Source organism: Terrapene carolina, unplaced genomic scaffold (genome assembly GCF_002925995.2).
Source record: "Terrapene carolina triunguis isolate 2854851 unplaced genomic scaffold, T_m_triunguis-2.0 Scaffold234, whole genome shotgun sequence".
Lineage (NCBI taxonomy): Eukaryota > Metazoa > Chordata > Testudines > Emydidae > Terrapene > Terrapene triunguis.
The window spans coordinates 7,007,839-7,028,754 of record NW_020664585.1 but is presented as its reverse complement, the minus strand read 5'-3'; the positions used below and the strand labels follow the sequence as shown (position 1 = coordinate 7,028,754).

At 39.9% G+C, this 20,916-nt stretch overlaps 1 protein-coding gene across 1 annotated transcript; it reads right to left on the bottom strand.

Moving 5' to 3' along the window:
- Positions 1 to 6: 6 nt before the first annotated feature.
- On the bottom strand, positions 7 to 19,185 carry ANAPC5 (anaphase promoting complex subunit 5). The gene is made up of 17 exons (XM_024196186.2): positions 18,879 to 19,185; positions 17,690 to 17,769; positions 16,309 to 16,418; positions 15,670 to 15,865; positions 13,681 to 13,747; positions 12,257 to 12,358; positions 11,072 to 11,262; positions 10,047 to 10,128; positions 8,701 to 8,790; positions 7,360 to 7,541; positions 6,541 to 6,676; positions 6,215 to 6,289; positions 3,584 to 3,705; positions 2,759 to 2,866; positions 1,563 to 1,710; positions 765 to 927; positions 7 to 238 (listed from the first exon to the last, which is right to left on the bottom strand). The coding sequence occupies exons 1-17, from the start codon at positions 19,080 to 19,082 to the stop codon at positions 24 to 26; spliced, it is 2,271 nt and encodes a 756-aa protein (XP_024051954.2). The 5' UTR covers positions 19,083 to 19,185; the 3' UTR covers positions 7 to 23.
- Between the last annotated feature and the right edge of the window lie 1,731 nt (positions 19,186 to 20,916).

The window sequence follows — 20,916 nt, the reverse complement described above, 5'->3', positions numbered from 1 at the left end:
GAGAAGCCTCAGCTTTAAACACTTCACTTGAAGGCATTAATTAATGGAACACCGTGAGCAGGCAGCTCCTGGTGCACTTGACGGAACAGCATGGCACATTTGTTTCTTTCTTGAATCTTTCCCAGGGTGTGGAAGAGTCTGGCCTGAAAGTAAAGAACGTCTCTGAGCTGTTCTTTGCAGTCCACTTTTGCAAAATAAGTCTTGGCTTCATTTAGGTTCAGGATAGCAGATTCCAGAGCTGTCAAAAGGGTGAGGAAGTCCAATATTTAAAATTGTGTTCATATAAACACCACATGCAGTACAATCCCACTCTAGGGAGGCCCATTATGAATTAATTTTTCAAATTAAAAGCGCAGGTTTTAGCAATTTATAAAAGACTTCATGATGTGGGAGAAAACATTTTATTGCAACTTTTGTAAAAATAATGGACTTGGCAACATGGGCCTACAACTTCAGCCTCTGCTATTCAAGCTTTGCTGCAAGGTGTGGATGATGAAGTGTGCAGATAAACAAGGTTCTATTGTAAATATTGAGTATTTTCAAGATGGACATTGTTCTTTTGGCCTCAGTGACATTGTGAGTCCAGACTCAGACCCTCTCCCCCCCGATCTTCCCATTCAATAACACTACCTGCCTTGTTATTGTTTTGATTTTATTACCAATGACGACATATCTCTGTGCTATTAAAATTCAAATATCTAAACTGGATTGTAGCTCATTCAAAGTTGAGAAGTATAAATGGGCATAATTATTCTTCACTCTACCTTCTGCCTTCTTTGGTGGAGAATAGGAAGCTGCAGAAGCAACTTGACATTTGGCCACCAAGAACATGGCACAGCCTTTGTCCAGTACCGCCCCGTGAGCCAAGATAGGTTCTATTGCCATATGCAGAATACTCAGCGCTTGTTCAGGAATACCAAGAATTAGCTGAAAGAAAAACATACTTTGCTGGTCTGAAATTGGTGCCCATAGGAAATAGCAGCCACTTCTGGTGAGGCCAACATAAGCTACTCGAATGCCACATCTGTTTTAAAAGGAATTGATAGTCCAGACAAGATTTTTAGCTTCTTCCCATAATGGTCTAATCTGTTTCCATTAGCACAGATGAGGCACTGTGGTGGTGAATGCCAGTAGGAATCTGAATTGATTGGCAGACACTGCCCAGTGTTGACAACCAGGATCCCCATCTGCCCAGAATAAGCAATACGAATGAACTCCATTAACCTGTGTTCTTTTTAAACCCAGCTCATGTCAACAAGTTACAGTACCACAAAGCCAACAACAAGATGGCATACGAAATATCAATTAGAGAAGTGAAGGCAGTGCCAACTTATAACCGCATATTCTATAACATACTGAGCCTAAAAGCCTCAATGACATTCAATTGTTTTTAATAGACTTCCTTGAAAAATTTCACATTTTGAAATACATTTCATTCTTTAGAAGCAATAACTGAACCCTGACAGGATTATGTTCTTAAATCTAACAACAATAGCAATGATATCCAGATTGACAACATAAATGTTTGATTTGCAGCCTGTGAAAACATGAATCAAACTTACCTGGGAGAAAGCCAAGTTCAGGACAGTTTCAGAGGCCAAGTACTGTAGACGGTATTCTCTAGAAAGAGCGAGAGCCTGAAGCAGGACAGGCAGTGCTATTGTATGACATGAAGATCTCCAGTAAAGTTCTGCTATTGACAGAAGTACACTAACCAAAAAAAGAGGGGGGGGAATATAAAAGTGATACAGTTTTGCTGAAAATTTTGAAGTGTTTTCCCACCACACTAACCTCCAGAGAGCAAGCAAGTGGAAGTCAATTATTTATCCTTAATAGTACTCTCTCATTTATTCTTAATAAGTTAAAATACCACATGAACAATAAATCTGAATTTCATCCTTAAAAGGGATTCCACCAAATTACCATGAATAAAATACTATTGTGATAAGTAACACTGACGATTATGATGACACAGAGTAGAGAAACACAATCTCTCTCAGTTTATTTTAGGCACAGTTGGTTTGTGTGGCTCTTTCACTCAACAGGGGAACTAGCCCCCCTCTCCCCCCTTAAAAAAAAAAAAAAAAAAAAAAAGAGAGGGAAATTGTGGTTGCAAAACACCCACTCAGGGCAGATTTAGTACTTGAAACTACTTTGAATTTAGTTTTGAAAAGACTTCTAAATTTCAGCTTCACAGTATCCTTTATATCAAATTTTTAATTTGGTTATTAAAAAAACCACCCGCAAACAAACCACCCATACCCCACACATGCCATAGGAAAAAACAAACAAACAACACACAACTCCCCCCCCCCGCCCCCCGGAAAAAAACCTAAAGTTGAATTTTCACACTGTCCATGAAGAATTCAACTCATACATCCACTTTGATGATGGAAGTTTACCTATCACACTTCATTTCAAAGCTAAAGCTCAGTTTGTTGAGTGCAAACATGTGTAGTTAGGGGCCATTCCAAATAACTTTCTTTTAAAACAGTGTTGGTACCAGCAAGTTCATTTAGCTCAGCAAGTGAAAGCACTTTCGTGTTGCCATGGTATTGTTTCAGCTTATCACCACCCAAAGTTTTACATTTAATAATTCTTCTATACTACATTTATTAAATCAGAATATTTTCTTATCCAAATGGTGGATAAACTACAAATTAGTGAAGAAATACAGAACAGATTGTGACTATTGATGTTAATTAGTGTAAGGTAGCTTTAATATTCAAGGAAATCTCTGGAAATTAACAGTTCTTACCTAATCACCATCTCAGTGTTTTTTATATTTTGGCAGTGTATCAACAGTTTCTGCAAAAGTTTGTGCGCCTCGGACATTTGATTCTGAGCTTTCAATACAATGGCTTTTCTACAATAAAAAGAATTTCATTACCAGATGAGAATATTTTAGACTCAATCCTTCACTTGGATGCAATGGAAAAGCACACTTGTGTTTTGTGTACTCAGCTTCTACACTTGTAAAGCTGCTTTCTACCCAAATGTGTAAAATTATAACCAGGGCCTGGTGGGGATGTTCCATTAATAACATGTAACTTTTATATAGCACTTTTCATCCACAGATCTCAAAGCACTTTATAAGGGAAGGGACGTATTCCCTCCATTCTACAGATGGGGTAAGAGCCAGAAATGAAGCAACTTGCCCATGGTCACACTGTAGGTCAATGGCAAAACCAGGAATAGGCCTCAAGTCTCCTAATTGTTTTATTTAAATTCTGTATTGCACCTAGCTCCTGGGATAGCCACAGTGAACAGATTTCAAAATAAATAGATTAATGCATTCGCTGAGAGCAAGAGATCTATAGTCATAGAATAATTTATAAATGTAGGTCTTAAATCCATTATAGCCATTAAAATAAACCCAGGGAGGTGGGGAAAATGGATTATACCAGGATCATTGTTTTAGGATAATTATGGCAGAGTTAAGGAAGAAGAAAACATTATTGTAGTTCACTGAAGAGAGGTATGTCGAGAAAAATAATGTATTATCTCCAGCAAGCACTTTATTCCATCTTTATTTCAGTGGGATATTATTGCAAGATTTTTCTGTAGATTGATGGTTTCTTACCTGTACACGCCTTCGATGCTATTAAGTGCTGTAATTCCTGCCACAAAAGAATCGGCAACATGGTACTTCCCATCGTTCATAGCTCTATCAAACTGTATTTTCTGATCAAACAGCATCCACAGCTAAACCAAGAGTGTACAGAAATAAGTTTTAAGAAGAAATGGTGAATGTTCATTTTGTGATCCAAAGTTAAATCAACAGATATTAAATAGGGCTGTCAATTAATCACGCTCACGCGATTAACTCAAAAAATTTAATCGCAATTAATCGCAGTTTTAATCGCACTGTTAAACAATAGAATGCCAATTGAAATTTATTAAATAGTTTGGACGTTTTTCTACATTTTCATATATATTGTATTCTGTGTTGTAATTGAAATCAAAGTGTATATTATTTTTTATTTATAGTATTTTTCAATTTACCTCATACAAATACTGTAGTGCAATCTCTTTGTTGTGAAAATGCAACTTACAAATGTAGATTTTTGTTACATAACTGCACTCAAAACCAAAACAATGTAAAACTTCAGAGCCTACAAGTCCACTCAGTCCTACATCTTGTTCAGCCAGTCGCTCAGACAAACAAGTTTGTTTACATTTACAGGAGATAATGCTGCCTGCTTCTTATTTACAATGTCACCAGAAAGTGAGAACAGACATTTGCATGGCACTTTTGTAGCTGGCATTGCAAGGTATTTATGTGCTAGGTATGCTAAACATTCGTATGCCCCTTCATGCTTCGGCCACCATTCCAGAGGACATGCTTCCATGCTGATGACGCTCGTTAAAAAAAAAAAATGCATTAATTAAATTTGTGATTGAACTCCTTGGGGGAGAACTGTATATCCCCTGGTCCGTTTTACCTGCATTCTGCCATATATTTCATGTTATAGCAGTCTTGGATGATGACCCAGCACACGTTCATTTTAAGAACATTTTCACTGAAGATTTCACAAAACGCAAAGAAGGTACCAATGTGAGATTTCTAAAGATAGCTACAGCATTCACCCCAAGGCTTAAGAATCTGAAGTGCCTTCCAAAAATCTTAGAGGGACGAGGTATGGAGCAGGTTTTTCAGAAGTCACACTCCGATGCGGAAACTATAGAACCCGAACCACCAAAAACCATGTTAGTCTGTATCCGCAAAAAGAACAGCCACAAGTACTCCTGTTCTTTTTGCAAAAAAAGAAAATCAACCTTCTGCTGGTTGCATCTGACTCAGATAATGAAAACGAACATGCATCGGTCCACACTGGATTGTTATTGTGCAGAACCCATCATCAGCATGGACGAATGTCTTCTAGAATGATGGTTGAAGCATGAAGGGACATACGACTCTTTAGTGCATCTGGCACGTAAATATCTTGCAACCCCAGCTACAACAGTGCCATGAGAACGTCTGTTCTCACTTTCAGGTGACACTGTAAACAAGAAGCAGGCAGCATTATCTCCTGCAAATGTAAAAAAAACGTTTGTCTGAGCAATTGGGTGAACAAGAAGTAGGACTGAGTGGACTTGCAGGCTCTACAATTTTACTTTTTTTATTTTTGAATGCAGTTTTTTGTACATAATTCTACATTTGTAAGTTCAACTTTCATGATAAAGAGATTGCACTACTGTACTTGTATTAGGTGAATTGAAAAATATTATTTCTTTTGTTTTTTACAGTGCAAATACTTGTAATCAAAAATAAATATGAAGTGAGCACTGTACACTTTGTATTCTGTGTTGTAATTGAAATCAATATATTTGAAGATGTAGAAAACATCCACAAGTTTTGAAATAAATGGTATTCTATTATTGTATAATTGCGCAATTAATTTTTTAGTTGCTTGACAGCCCTAACATTAAAGCATGCTATTTACAGACATAACTGACTATACTCCTGTTTATTAAAAGTTGTCTGAGTTTGTTGGATGTAACACATTGTATCAATAAACATCTTCAGCAGAAATGTGTAGGTCTACTAAAGAAATATGGCAAAAGAACCCCAACAGAGCTTACAGGATCACATTTAAAATAAAATTATTTCCTCTAGTTATGTCCTGAATAATTGTTTTGGGGCAGTATGGCCCCCTTTGTAACATAGAAAAGGAAAGATTGGAAAAAATAAGTTTGCTGGATCTAGAAAGCCTTAAAATGATGTAGATGCTGTCCTACAGATTTACTCCATTAGGGTGTTTCCCAGTTCCACACAAATCACAGCCTCTTCTCTTAGCTCAGAGTTCTTATATAGCACTTTGAACTTCAAGGCACTTTACAAACATTTAATCCTGATAATGCCCTCTGAGGGAGGTAAATATGATATAGCTAGCATTACAGCTAAGCTACACAGAAAGAACAGAGGGCATGGAAGGAAAATACAAATAGCTCTTCACTCTGAGGCACTAATGAGAGAACTTTCTCAAGTTTCCAACTGTGGTACATAATGTTTTAATGGCTTGCGACTTTGTGCAAAAATTTTTAGGTTTCCCATTAGTGACAAGATTTACATGAAACCAATTCAGATTTTCTAATGAAAACACATTTTATACAGGTACAGTAGGAATTAAGAAAATCAGATCTTACCCCCAACATATAACTCTGTCATGTGAATGTGTATTTTCTCTATTCAATAAAAGCTACACGTTACCTGTGCATGCTGACTACTGGGAGGGAATCTCTCTTTTAAATGTTTCAATATTTCTGAAGCAGCAGCAAAGCATCCCTACAACACAAGAACAGGAGTATGATGAGCAAGTAATAGGGCAAGCACTATTTTCCTTTCCTTAATTTCATCCCTGTACTACGAGACACAAACAGCTGTTAAGAAGAAAAGCTAAATTTCCCTCACCTGCCAAAATGTTGATCAGAACCACACATGCACACAGTTCATCAACAAAAGCCACTTTTTATCACGGGCCTTTGAATCTTCTCCACCCATGTGATTTTTTTTGTGCAACTCAATGTAAGCCTCACCTGTTCTGCATGTAGCTCAGCCAGGTGACACAATACTACAGCAAAAGATTCCGTGTTATTCTGCTGAACACCCACATTTACAGCTTCTAGACTGTTCATGCTCAGCAACATCTGGGCTTGCTGAAGTGCCATGGTGCTACAGTGAGAAGAGCTTCATTTACTTTCATGCAACAAACATCAGAGATTTCTAATCGACACTCCAAAGTCATGATAAATTGCCACAGATTGCTTCTCCCGGCTTCTAGCTTTACAGTTCCCCCCTTTTTGTTGTAAGCAACTGCTACCCAGGACATCCCCACTGTGCCAGCACATGGAGTGTTCATGAACAAGGCATCAACCCAGCTAAGAGCTGAACACAGTTTCTATAAGGTGATGTCTCTATTTACCCATCCTCAACATTAAAACTTTGTTCTATTTACAGATCTAACATAGAGACTAAAATCTCTCCTATAGACTGTATCTGAGAGGCAGCCGTGTTAGTCTGCATCCACAAAAACAACGAGGAGTCCGGTGGCACCTTAAAGTCTAACAGATTTATTTGGGCATAAGCTTTTGTGGGTAAAAAAATCCTCATTTCTTCTGCTGAAATAAATCTGTTAGACTTTAAGGTGTCACCAGACTCCTCGTTGTTCCTCCAGACTGTGTTTTAAATGAGCCGAACTAGGAAAACAAAAATTCCCCCAACATCTCCTGAATAATAGCCTATATACTTGGTTTCAGCACATTAAACAGATGCAGTCGCTTGTGCATTTGTATGACTGATATAAATGTTGCAAGCAATGCCTTTACTAAGAAACAAAGTTTGATGAGAGAAAATACCTGCGACCATATAGTCTCCAAATGGCAGTTTTCTGTGCTATACTAATATCAATAAGCTCGGACAAGCTATGTTTCCAGTGCAACAGATCAGAGTCCTTTAAGGCATCCATTAGCTTGTTAGCGGTCTTTCCTGCAAAAGCTCTTTGCTGAACCAAGGACTGTATTCCCAGGGAAGCTAGATACTAAGGAGAGGGAAATCAAAAAACAAACATATTAAACACAGACACGCTACAACTAAGCAGGAAGCACAAACTACACTTCTACCTCGATATAATGCGACCCGATATAACACGAATTCGGATATAATGCGGTAAAGCAGTGCTCGGGGGGAGGAGGGGGGGATATTGCGCACTCCGGTGGATCAAAGCAAGTTCAATATAATGCAGTTTCACCTATAATGGGGTAAGATTTTTTGGCTCCCGAGGACAGTGTGATAATCGAGGTAGAGGTGTATCAAAATTCCCACCTAAAAACCCCAAGTTATTATTCAATACAGATGACAAAATGCCGCTACAGGGATTTCTTCATATACGTAGTTAATAATACCACCTTGTAATGGGACGGAAGGGGAATCTGTAGTTTCCCCCCCACATTCCTGCAGCTGGGAAGCTAGTGTTTATATCTGAGTCACGCCAATGATTAAGTACTCACATGCACGCTTGTGTGCGCACACACAGAACTTTCTGCTTTTCCCCTGCCACGCCCTCAAAAAATACAATTTCCACCTTCCATGGCTCATATATCATCTACACAATTAGTTCCCAGTGCTTTGTCATATGCACCCCACCTGACTCCTCACCCCAACCCAGTTTTCCCCATGACTTTTACTTCCTCACCCCCAGCAATCTAGTGGCTGGGTTCTCTATTTGTTCTTGGGTATCAGAAGGTAGCCCTCTCTCTAAATAATCTAACGTCTGCTCTCAGCCTCCCCAATGTGAGCTACACTATTCCTTCTAGTGCTGCTCGTTCTCTTATCTCAAACAGAAAAACTAGAGAGAGACAGACAACTACACTAACAGCCAGGAGACGTGGAGGAAGCTGGCATGAGACTTGCTGAGAGAGGGCTGCCCTGCAAGACCCAGCAGCTGGGACAGGGTGAAATGGGGGTGAAAGCCAAAGATCCCTATGGAAGCAAGTCCACCGTGTTTTTTTAATTTAATTATGTTTTTAAAAAGAAAGAAAAAGGCAGATTTTGTAATCTAAAATAGATTGGGTTAAATCTCAGCTATACATATTCATAAGATCAGCAAAAAGAAAAGCTACAGATCATACACTACATGCGAGTGCACATACACACTCTTCTCCTTGTCCTAGAATAAAGTTGAGGGCTGAGAGACTTACTGGCAATCCAAAATGTACAGCTTTTTTCACAGAGTGTTCCAACAGGACACAGCTATCTGATCTCTTCTGCTCCAAAATGTACAGCCAACTCTGGTATGGGAACAAGATAAAAAGATCATTGCAAAGGCATGATGTAAAATATTTTTGTGCAACCATTTTAAAAAAAAAAAAAAAAATAAGAAGAGGTGAGGGGACACAAACTTGTGTGGTAACTTAAAAAACAAAAACACAATTGACTATAGAATCAGAGTCCCTCCTACAGAAGGCAGCAGCCCAGGAGGCTTCCATGTCAAGTCTGGAATGGTATAGTAAGTTATGCAAGGCACCCATAGGGTTACCTTACACAGGACTTCTGGGGTAACATCCTCTCTCAGCCCAAGAGATAGACCGACTCTCATGGAATGAGCCTTGCTAGAAAGTGGTGCTTTTCACCTTGGACCTATAAGTTTCCTCAATACAATCTCAAAACCAACAAGACACAGAAGCCTTAGAACCTGCTCTGCTTCCCCAAGGAGAAACAGGTGACCTGTGTCACTTCGAGAGCCCCCTTCAGATAGATATGTTAACCCTTCTTCATATCAAGTGGACAACAGGAGCTCTTCTTTCTCCTCTCATGGGTTGAATATAACAAAGTGCTTGAAACTTCCTGAGCCAAAAAGCAAAGCTTAAAACTGAGCCATTATGCTGCAGCGTGTTTGGGAAGGCAGAGGAAGATGCCTAGTCTTTGGCAGTTTTTCAGGTGGATCACCCCTCTTAGCAAGAGCACGGTTTACATTGCACAGATTTAGACAGGGACCTCTGCTGAGTGCTCTCTAGGTTGTAAATAAAAAACAAAAACCCATCACTATAAACACTCTCTATTAGTCAGTCTATTATGGACAGGAAAGAACTGAAAAAGAAGTTGCCAAAAGGGGAGAGGGAGAGAGAGAGAGAGTAAAATCTTTGCCTTTTTCCTCTTTCCATTGGCTGAGAGCCTTATGTTCACTCTCAGGACAACAGAGGGATACGGGGAAAAAGGCTTTTATAAATTATCTTGAACAAAGTTCTTAAAAATGCAAAGACTAAACATTCAAAGCATTGTGTATGGGTTTAAATGTATGACTCCCACTAAAGTCAACCAGCGTTGCACAACTAAAAAAAACAAAAAAACAAAAAAAAACCCCAAAATCTCAAGACAGCGCCTTGATATTTACTGAAGAAATAAAGAACCAAAAAAAGTCATCCTGAGGCAGGGAAATAATATTTAAACTACTACCAAACACTAGATATAGCTACAGAAAATGCATCAAAAGTCTAACTGATGGCTAAGACAAAGGCAATGTATCCCCTAAGCATGGCTGCCTTACCAAGCAGTGCTGCAAGCAAACATGATCATTGGACTCCTGTGCAATTCTGATGGCTTCCTGGAGAGCAAGCTCAGCTTGCTGACTATCAACAAATCAAAGATAGAGCACATTAATATTCTGTTAACAAATGACAAGTAGTATTATGAAGTCTCAAACGTACGCTGATCTAAATGATACATATCCCACTCAGAAGTGAACTCCAATTAAACAGTTCAGATGAGAGAGAGTATTTCCTCACATCTACTTTTTTGTTAGTCTTAAGGCTGAAGATATAGATCACTAAAGATAGTTACAATTAATTTCTCATGAATTGTAGAGGCTCATTACTGGGCCTTAAAGCACATGTATATGTTCAAATATACTCTGAGATTATTCTGATGAGTGCCATATAAAATACCTGCCTAGGTAGAAAGTGTTTGTACTCATCTTCCTGACCCACCTCCCATCATCACCAACTGTGATCCAGTCATGTGGCAATGTATGCAGGCCTAAATTACAAGTTTTTTGGGGGGCAGGGACCTCTCTCATTTGTCTGTAGAACACCATGCATATCTACAGCACTGCAGAAACAATACCCCCCTCCAAGAAGAGATTTAAAAAAATAAATAAATACCTGCAAAGTACTCTCTCCAACTCATCTGATCATTATCTTTGAGAGAGTAATAGGTTGGCAGCTATAGTTGCTCCTGAACATGTATCAGTTATAAATAAGCACTCACACCTTCTGACCTATGTAAGGTCGTGGAAGTGCAGCAGGTAAAGATCTAATTCCCTGGGAAACCGTTGTAATTGGACATAAAAAGAACCTCAAATCTTAGTATATTCCAAATGGTTCAGCCAACAGGAGGACCAAATGGATGTTAAAATCAAATCAAGATTCAAGGACGGTTACAAACAGCCCATCTGTGCTTGTTCCCCAACTACAGAGTCCTCCTCCTCCTCTCCTTATCTAACTTTCAGAAAACAATAGCAGCACAAGGTCTATCTTGTGTTTCTTAACTATGCAGCAAGATGTATTAACTTACTAATGGCCAAACCGACAATGCAGCGCAGCTAGATTAAGAGCAGCGTATCTCAGACTTCGGCCATAACCTTCATCTCCATTGCTTTTGCTTTCTGCTCCAGTGAGAATCAAACGGTCAAAATAGTGAAGGAGGCTGTGTGTTGAACTGAAGACATCTTGTACTCGAAGACTATTTAAGTAGCTTAAATAATGCTAAAATTAAAGCAGAATCAGCTTTAATTAAAACAGAATTGGTAACACAATTTTTAGATGCATGTTGTATCTTCTTACTGAGAAAGGTGGCAGTAGGATCTTCTAAAAAAAGAACAGGAGTACTTGTGGCACCTTAGAGACTAACAAATTTATTAGAGCATAAGCTTTCGTGGGCTACAGCCCACTTCTTCGGATAGGATCTTCTGTGAATGAGAGTGTGTTTAGCAGGAAATATCAATGCAAACAACACGATTTAGACAGTTCAGAACTACTGGGATAAAGCTGATCATGTTACATTTTGGAGCAGGGTCATTTGATATAGAGGAAACAAGGAAAGGCTTGCTTACCACAGCTAATATTTTCAACACCTCCCACCAGTCAGTGGTTCTGAGGCAAGATGTCTACATAGAAGGCATGAACCTACAGCTCTTACTCGTGTGAGACTGCTCACATGGGTAGGGCTACAGGATCAGGCCCAAAACATGTAGTACAGGCCCAGACTGACATTCTGTCAAATGCATTTCACTTTCAGAGTTCGCTTCTTTTAATAACCAGACCTGAAATCAATGTAAGTAATCAATAGCCACTGATACTCATCACCGGTACGTTTCTTACATTCACAACGTTTAGGAGCGTAACTGTTTCATGTTATTCAAGACAACTTAATGTCAGAAAGACAAGTAAGTTTCAGGCCCCATTTCAAAAAGGAACTTAAACAAATGTCTAACTTTTTGCACTTGAGTAGTGCCGTTCAAGTCAATGGAACTTGTGCTTGAAGTTGGACACATGTAAGTACCTAACTGAATTATGCTCTCTGTGTCTTTAAAGGGAGTCCCATCCTAAAATACTATATTAGCATACACAGAGATAATACAGATTCGTACAAATGTTTTGTATTTCAGTGTACAGTACAAATTATACAAAATAAACTGTATTTTAGAAATAGGAAGAACTGCCCCGTGTGCACGTTGGGTTGAGGGGGAAAGACACTTACTGCTTCAGCAAAGTCCGGATTAAACTTCAGCAAATTGTTCAATTCCTTTTGTAAAAATGCTGGAGTAAGAGCCTTTGTCTCGTCATTCTTTAATAAAGAAGCCTAGAATAAAAGGGCAAATTGTTGTTAAGTAACTAGGAATGGAGCGGTAGAATAGTATATAAATAGATACTAGTCAATTTATTATCTGTATAGCTTCAATTACATAAAATTTCCTAAGGGTTATGTCTGCTATCATGTTTAAATATTGCCAATAGCAATTTTACTCTCAATTAAATAGTATTCACATTTAGAGAGACCACAATCGTTTTGACTAACATGGAAAATCCGGTTTAAGATAGAGATTTCTTCAAGTTTCTCTCTTTGGAGATTGATTATATCGGACTTCTGACTTAAATTTATATCTGACTGCTTACAAAAAATTCAGGTAGCTATACAAAAACAATTCATTTATTTGCTTTGGGAAGAATACTGATACATGGGAAACAAAAAAAAAATCCAATTATAGTAATCATAAGTGATCACAAGATTCCAGATCTCAGGAAAATCACCCAACATTTTGCTTTCTCTTGCTGCATAATATTGTCATTTTATTTGGAGAGACTAGTTCTATACACATGCAGGATACTACACAATAAATTAGTTAAAAATCTAGAATGAAGTCAAAATATGATGCCACTGAAGTTAAATTCATAAATTTACATAACAGCACAGCAGCAAGAGTTTAAACAAAAATTGTACACTAGATGTAGAATTAAAGAGACCGGTAGCATTTAACAATTACTTAGAGACCTTAAAATGAATAAGAAGTACTTTATGCTATTGTACATACACCGCTACCTTGATATAACACGACCCGATATAACACGAATTCAGATATAATGTGGTAAAGCAGTGCTCTGGGGGGCAGGGCTGCACACTCCGGTGGATCAAAGCAAGTTCAATATAACGCAGTTTCACCTATAACGCGGTAAGATTTTTTGGCTCCCGAGGACAGCGTTATATTGAGGTAGAGGTGTATTTAATATTGCTACCATGCTTCAGAGATCTAGTTGTGCTCTTTGTGTGTTTAGTTTCTCTGCATATATTTACTTGCAGGAATGATCAATGAAACAGAAAATTTTAAACACATTTTGGAGAAACCAATTGGAAAGTATAAACTACAAATATTCCCATTGGAAACCTGATTCTGAAACACTCATCTCAAGGAACAGAATCATTCCACGACTTATGTGTCCAGTTAAAACTGTTTGAATTTCAAGTACTCACAATGAACTATTCACACACGAGATATAAACCGAGAATTATTCAACAAAATAATTCTAATTAATCCAAGAAAGTGTGATGTTTGTTGATAATTCATAAACACAGAGGTGAAGTTTACATTATGAATTATTTCCCAGCTCTAGTCTGAATTAACATACCTGCTGAGAAAGAAAATATTCTGCTTGCTTCTGGGAGAGAGGCCCACTACAAGATATTTCTTCTTCCCTGTTAAACAAACAATGGTTAGAAATAAAAGCAGTGAAAACGAATCAGAAGGCTACAGCTGTGTAGCTTATACTGTAGCTATAATAAAGTAGGTACATTGGCAGGTGATACAAAAAATAAGTACATTTTATCAGAGGCCACACACAATTTTAGTTTACAAAGTATTATGGTACATCATCAGTGCTCAACTGGAAGTGTGAAAAGTAACCAGGATTACAGAGATTAAACTTTAATAAAGAATAAAACCTGGCACATGGAAGCCACAATATAGTAGTCAGACACACAATTATAGGTTTTAATAGACAAAAGACTAAATACAGTATATAGATATGTCTGAATAAAAACAGACATACCACCTTGATGTCTCAACTGGTAATGAGACCATGGCTGAATTTTAATCTTCAGTCAGCAGAGACTATGAGAAACGTGAGCAATGTTCATAATCATCTCAAGGAAGCTGATCACACAGAGGATCATTGCACTCTGCACAGCAAGATTAGTTCCAGAAAGCAACTGCTTTGCTAGAAACAGAACCTTGTTCAAAGGGAAAACAGAAATATATAACAAAAAGTAAAACTCTGAGGACAATTAGCTAGATTCCCAGCAGTCAGGAAGGCACAGAAAAGCTCAGGGACACAGAAGAGTCCAACTGCTGAAAATACAATTTAATGTGTATATGAAAACTACTTTTATTTAAAGATTATGTTGAAGAAAAAAAAAAAGTCACTTTTACTGCATTAAAATCTTCCTTCTTCGCGTTAATAATACTATTAAGAGGGGATATACAAAATCAAAAGTGCTAAGTGGAGGGAGAGAAAGTGGCACTGCCATCTTATACAGTAGTACTGTACTTAATTGAAAATAGAATTATTGAAGATTTGAGTTGCAGTTTAGAAATGCTGCCACATGGTGGCACCAAAGAAACCAAGTGGCCATCCCAGCACTAAATGTAAAAAAAAGTTTATCTTGCTCTCTGCAAAAAACGACCATGACCCATCCTCTTAATATGAATGAGATCATCATTAATGAAGGGTGCCATTATAGAAAGATGAGAGTACAGTATCAAATTCCCATCTATCTCCTTTCAAGCCATAATATAAAGCAAGCCACCCAACAATAAAAATAGTTGGAGCAGGAGATGTTCCATCCAAGCTAACTGTTCCATAGTGTTTTTGGAGATGGCTGAGGTTATCTTCTAAGAATGATGAAGGGATGGAAAGGAGGGTTGATTTTTCTAGTTTTGTTTTTTTAAGGTGGTTGGCTGAGTTCCTATTTGATCTGTATCAGAGGGGTAGCAGTGTTAGTCTGAATCTGTAAAAAGCAACAGAGGGTCCTGTGGCACCTTTAAGACTAATAGAAGTATTGGAGCATAAGCTTTCGTGGGTGAATGCCCACTTCATCAGACCCAAGACCTTTTCGTGGGCATTCACCCACAAAAGCTTATGCTCCAATATTTCTGTTAGTCTTAAAAGTGCCACAGGACCCTCTGTTCCTATTTGATCTATCATTTTAATGCTGCTGGGAGTTTTGTTGTACTACTAATTATATGTTAGTGCACCTAGAACCTTGTGTAAGTGTCCTTTTATTATTTTAATCTAAATAAATAAAAAAACAGTAATTGAAAATTGCCTTCTGGAACCTGTAGTTTATATAGGTTACACCTCCATATTGAAGATCAAAGCAGTTGCAATCTGCTCTACTACCTGAGTTAGAATCCCAAAGGCTGTGCCTGCCTAGTTACCGGTGATAACACATGCATAAGGTTTATCATGATATTAACAAAGATAGGATACTTCTTTAATGTGAGTGTGGCCTTTGTTCTGGATCCCTGTTTTGACATGTAAAGAGGAATTTTTAATACGATTAGTGTGGAAGACTCTCTAGAAAGTGGAAAGACTTTACAGAAATCATTAATAAATTACCTTAGAGGTACATCAAGTTCTTCTTTTTCCATTTTCCCTTCAAGTTCTTCAGTATTTGTCAGCTCCATATCGGTCTCATCAATTCCAGTTTTTTTCTCATCATTCTGATAGTACTGTTGAAGTGCAGTGTAAAGTTTATAGACCTGACTGAAAGAAAGCTTGTTGTATGCCAAGATCATGTGGCGCAGAAATAAACCTATACAAGGAAAATATTTGTTACATTTGAACACAGAAAAAGATAGCTAGTTGTGGTGCCTAGTAGTTTTAGATCAGAGACTGAAAGTCAGTATTCCTGGTTCCAGCACTAACTGGGAGTGTAAACTTGCATTTCACTTCACCTCAGTGTCTCAGTATACCAATCTATAAAAGTGGCCCAATAATTCTCACTGCCTCTCAGGTGCATTGTCTAGTTTACTTTAGGGCCCAATTCCACAGGTAATTGGATCATAGAACTCCTATTAAGACCAATGAGAACTGCTAATGGTGTTGCAATGTGAAACATTTTTGAACAGATGCATTCTTTGTATACTGAGTATTTGTCCTATGTAGTGCGCTTGTAATTGTTTTTCAAATATAAACAGAAAATCTGTATTATGAATGGATTTCCAGGACAAAAGTGAAAGAATATAAAATACTTACCTACTACACTTGTTTTGTGAACTTCTGGTTCTGTCCCAGTAAATGAATCTGAAAGGTCATCAAAAAATTGTTCCATGTCTTTCAACTCCCCTTCTGCCATCAATTTTATCCTAAACAGGAAGAGAAGTTTATAGAAATGTTCCCTTCCAATCCTAACCACCAAAATAAATCTCACATGAAAAACTCTTCCTCATTTCAGGTACTGGAAGAATGAGACACAAACCTAAATGAAACCAAATGGTTATTAGTTCACTTGTTCAAAAATTTAGAAACACTTTTGGTATATCTGGAAAAATGATCACTGATCACTTTAAAAAAAGAAATTGCATGTGATTATTTTTTCCATCTGGAAAAGGAGAATGTACAATGAACCAAATCACAATGTGTTAAATCATCAAAGTATAGGTTGAGTGGTAGTTACTGTAAGGAAAAAATATGCTGTATGCTACACTTCCTTTCCCTCTTTTTTCCTCTCTCTAAAAATCAACTAAGTTTAAAATATCAGTTATGATTATGTTACCAAACTTTAAAGAAAGTGTTTAAAATCATATAAATCACAGAAGCTAATTGTTATGTAAAGCCTCCACTCAAATGCGATTGTAAGATCTGTAACTTGTATCATTAAGTTCTGCAACCTTTTTGCAGACTTTGTAACTTCAGTTATTGTTAGCGTAGCCTTTTGAGTTTTGTAACCTTTGCAAGCTCTGTAACCTTTTCAAGTTACCACTTGTATGAACTTCCAAGCTGTGTAATATCCCATCACACAATCAGAGAGAGAGTGAACAAGGGAGTGTATGTGGGACTGGGCAGAGAGGAACTGCAAGGAGAAAGGAGCCCGGAGCCAGGTGTGTCTAATATAATCTGCCCTGAGAAGGCAATCATGGTGTGCTGTAAAGAAAAGAAGAACCTGGTATGCATGAAAGGAACTGGTCTGGGAATGCTTCTCGGTGATGGACACAGAAAGGAAACTCAGTGTACATGACAGGAGCTGCCTAGTTCCAAAATAAGAAGAAGAAGGCATGCACACAAGCCCCTGCTTCTTGACCTGCTCAGCAGCCTGGATTCGTGACCGCAGGCGGACACACCAGATCTACCACGCTTCGGCTTCTCGGCCTCCACGCTGTCTCCGGTAACTCTCCGCCTGTGTAAGTGTATGGGTGCATGAGGGTATGAATGCAGTGAATGTGTGCGTGTATGAATAAGCTCCATCTCTTTTCTATCTGACCTAACAGCGGCATTGTAATAAAACTAATACAAGTGTGACCCTGGGTTGGTTTATAGGGGAACAGAGGTAACACTAATAAAAAGGAAAAGTGATGGCCCCATCTCTCTGGTAAAGCAGGATACACTCTCCAGCCAAAGGATAGATCAAATAAATTACCTTATTTGCACAGAATTTGCTAAGTTAGGACAGGATTCTTCAATAGCCTTATGCAATCGTGACAGCGTCATATCAGGACCCTATACAAAATGATAAATCCATTTTAGAAATCCAAACAGTCAATTTGGACCCAGAAAAAACAGCAACTTTACATCACTCTACATGTTAATGGCTGTTATAAAGAGGACTGTGATCAATTTTCTTCATGTCCACTGGAGACAGGACAAGTAGTAATGGCTTAATCTACAGCAAGAGAGATAAAGGTTAGATATTAGGAAGAGCTTTCTATCTATGGCCTTGGCTACACTCGCGGATTCACAGCGCTGCCGCAGCAGCGCTGTGAAGCGCGAGTGTAGTCGCGCCGCCAGCGCTGCGAGAGCTCTCTCGCAGCGCTGCAAGTATTCCACCTCTCCGAGAGAAGTAGCTTGCAGCGCTGCGAGGGAGCGTGCAGCGCTGCAGGTGCTGATTACACTGGCGCTTTACAGCGCTGCACTCGCTGCGCTCAGGGGGGGTGTTTTTTCACTCCCCTGAGCGCAGCAAGTGCAGCGCTGTGAATTGCCAGTGTAGCCAAGGCCTATGAGAACATCTGGAAAGTAGTTAAGCTCTGGAATAGGCTTCCAAGGGAGGCTGTGGAATACTAGTAATGGGAGAATATTAAGAATAGATTGGACAGACACCTGTCAGAAACGGTCTAGGTTTACTTGATCCTGCCTCAGCACAGGGGGCTGGACTTGATGACTTCTATGATTCCATAATAGTCACGAAAACATAACAGCGCAGGCACAAAAATCCTTAGCCACCCTTATTACAATAGCAACATGGCACTCGCCCATTACCAAATGCGCACTTGCCCCAGGTGACGAGCAGGGAGAATTGTGTAAGGCTCTTCTGCAGCAGAATCCCCAACCTCAGCCCTTATCTAGTGACCGTCCCGCTCCACTCTCCCTTAGATCCCTGAGCAAGAGCCATGCTCTAGAAACACTTGCTGCCTTTTTCTCCTGCGGCCCCCGCACTGGTGATGTCCAAACCCTCTCCAGGCAGCCCCTATTACCTGGGGGCAAGGCAGGGCAGGGCAGCCCAGCCCAGCCCCTTCCACCCGGGGAAGATCCCTGGTCCCCTCCCACCCACCTACAACCCCTTTTATTGCCCGCGCCTGCTCCCCTCCTCAGGCGGCCCATTGCCCCCCGACCTGCAGCAGCGGCAGCAGCAGCCGGTTGAGGCGCCGCCTCTCCAGCAGGCTGAGCTGGGCCCCGGCCCGGCCCAGCTCGCTGAGCAGCACCAGCAGCGCCATCTTGTAGGGGGTGACGCAGTCCTTGATGCCGAACACGTTGGCGTGCACCACCCCGTTGGTCATCATAGGGTTGAAGTAGAGACTCTCGTGCACGCTGGCCATGGCCGAGCCGGGCGAGGAGGGCCCAGGCAGCTACCGCTACCACAGCCCGAGGCTTCAGGAGCCTCCACCAACTCGCTAGGAAGCCATCCCCATCTCCCGGGCAACCAGCATCCCCCCCACAATAGCCAATCGTAGGAGCCGGTCTCCGTCACGTGAGCTCGCAAACAGCCAACCAGACTCAGTGAGCGAAGCGGTGGTGGCGGGGTGCAGAGCTCTGCAGTTCCGGCGGGAAACCTGAGCCCGGCCCCGGCGAGAGACTGAATGAGGGGGCGGGAGTATGGAGGGAGCGGCGCTGCGGGGGAGACACAGCACAGGGTGGGGCACTGGAAGGGGAGGGGAAGTGGGGACCTGATAGCGGGAGGCACTTGGGGGGGATGGGGGCGCGCTGGGCGGAGTGGGGGAGCGCAGGTCGGGGAGGGGGGCACTTGGGGGATCCCTGAGTGGAGAGGGGGATATCTGGGTGCGGGGAGAGCGTTGGGGGCACGGAGGAGAGGGGAGTGTTGGGCAGAGGGGGGCAGTCGGGGAGGGGAGACACTTGGGGGGTGTGGGAAGTCTGCTGGTGGGTGAGGGGGTCTGAGTAGGTGGAAGGATTGGAGACCTTTTTCACACATTCATAGTTCTCTTTTTTTGTATCTCCTAAGAGCCAGACTGCCTGGTAGAAGGAGCTGCTTCGCGCTGCACCACTGGTGCAGTTTGACAAAAAAAGCCAATGGGGGGCGGGGGTTATACCACTTCAAGGATGCCTTCCAATGGTGTAGAGCCAATGTACCACTTTTCCTCATTATGGCTAGTGTACCAGGATAAGGGACTGAGGAAAAGATGGGCTCTTCTTGGTTGTAGTTTTGGCCCTTTGGGGCTCTGCCTATCCAAAGTATGTTAGAACAACCCATCAGACTGCACAACGGGATCTGGCTCAACGGTATGTGGACAATTGAGTATTTTAGCCTACAGAGTAGAATCTCAATTTTTATGAACATCAGTTCTATGAACAACCAGTTATATGAACCATTTTTCCCAATGGAAAAAGAAAATCACATAACGAAGGTGATGTCATTGACAAATAAGTCAACATTCCTTCACGTTATCTTGCCTTCAGTGCACTGGAAATAGCTTTGCAGTGGTTTGAAGGACAAGAATGCAGTACAGGCGAGACTCATCTTACGCTGAGGTTACATTCCCTTGTCAGCACGTAGAGCGAAAATCGTGTATAGTCAAAATTCCCTTGAGTGTAATGGCGGGTGGAATCGCCTGCACTACAGGTACAGTATTTAAATTGTTATTTTTCTCTTTTTTTTTTTCCTGACCTCGCAAAGCTGAATTCGCGCATGTTAAATGCGTGTAAGATGAGACTCACCTGCACGTCATACTGCAACATATACACCATGCCTACTGTAATTCTGAGATGTTCAATTTTGTGAACTTTTTGATTTTATGAACTCGATCAATTCATAAAATTGGGGTTCTACTGTATTGAAGTTTTGCTTGTTTGGTACAACTTGAGAATTATTTTGCTTTAACCTTGTTAAATATGGAATGATCTGTATTTCTGAAGGGGAAAAAAAGGTAAAATATAAACTAGGGCTGACGATTAATCAGTTAACTCACACAATTAACTCAAAAAAATTAACTGCGATTAAAAAATTAATCACACTGTTAAACAATAGAATACCAATTGAAATTTATTTAATATTTTTGGATGTTTTTCTACATTTTCAAATATATTGATTTCTATTACAACACAGAATCCAAAGTGTACAGTGCTCACTTTATATTATTTTTGATTACAAATATTTGAACTGTAAAAATGATAAACAAAAGAAATAGTATTTTTCAA

Excerpts from the sequence above, each read along its gene's own strand:
- ANAPC5 (XM_024196186.2), bottom strand. The coding sequence starts at position 19,082 with ATGGCCAGCGTGCACGAGAGTCTCTACTTCAACCCTATGATGACCAAC. Across the intron at positions 17,770-18,878 it reads TGCTGCTGCCGCTGCTGCAG|GGTCCTGATATGACGCTGTC; the intron begins GTCGGGGGGCAA and ends CATTTTGTATAG. Across the intron at positions 10,129-11,071 it reads CATTGTCGGTTTGGCCATTA|TCAGCAAGCTGAGCTTGCTC; the intron begins GTAAGTTAATAC and ends ATTTGTTGATAG.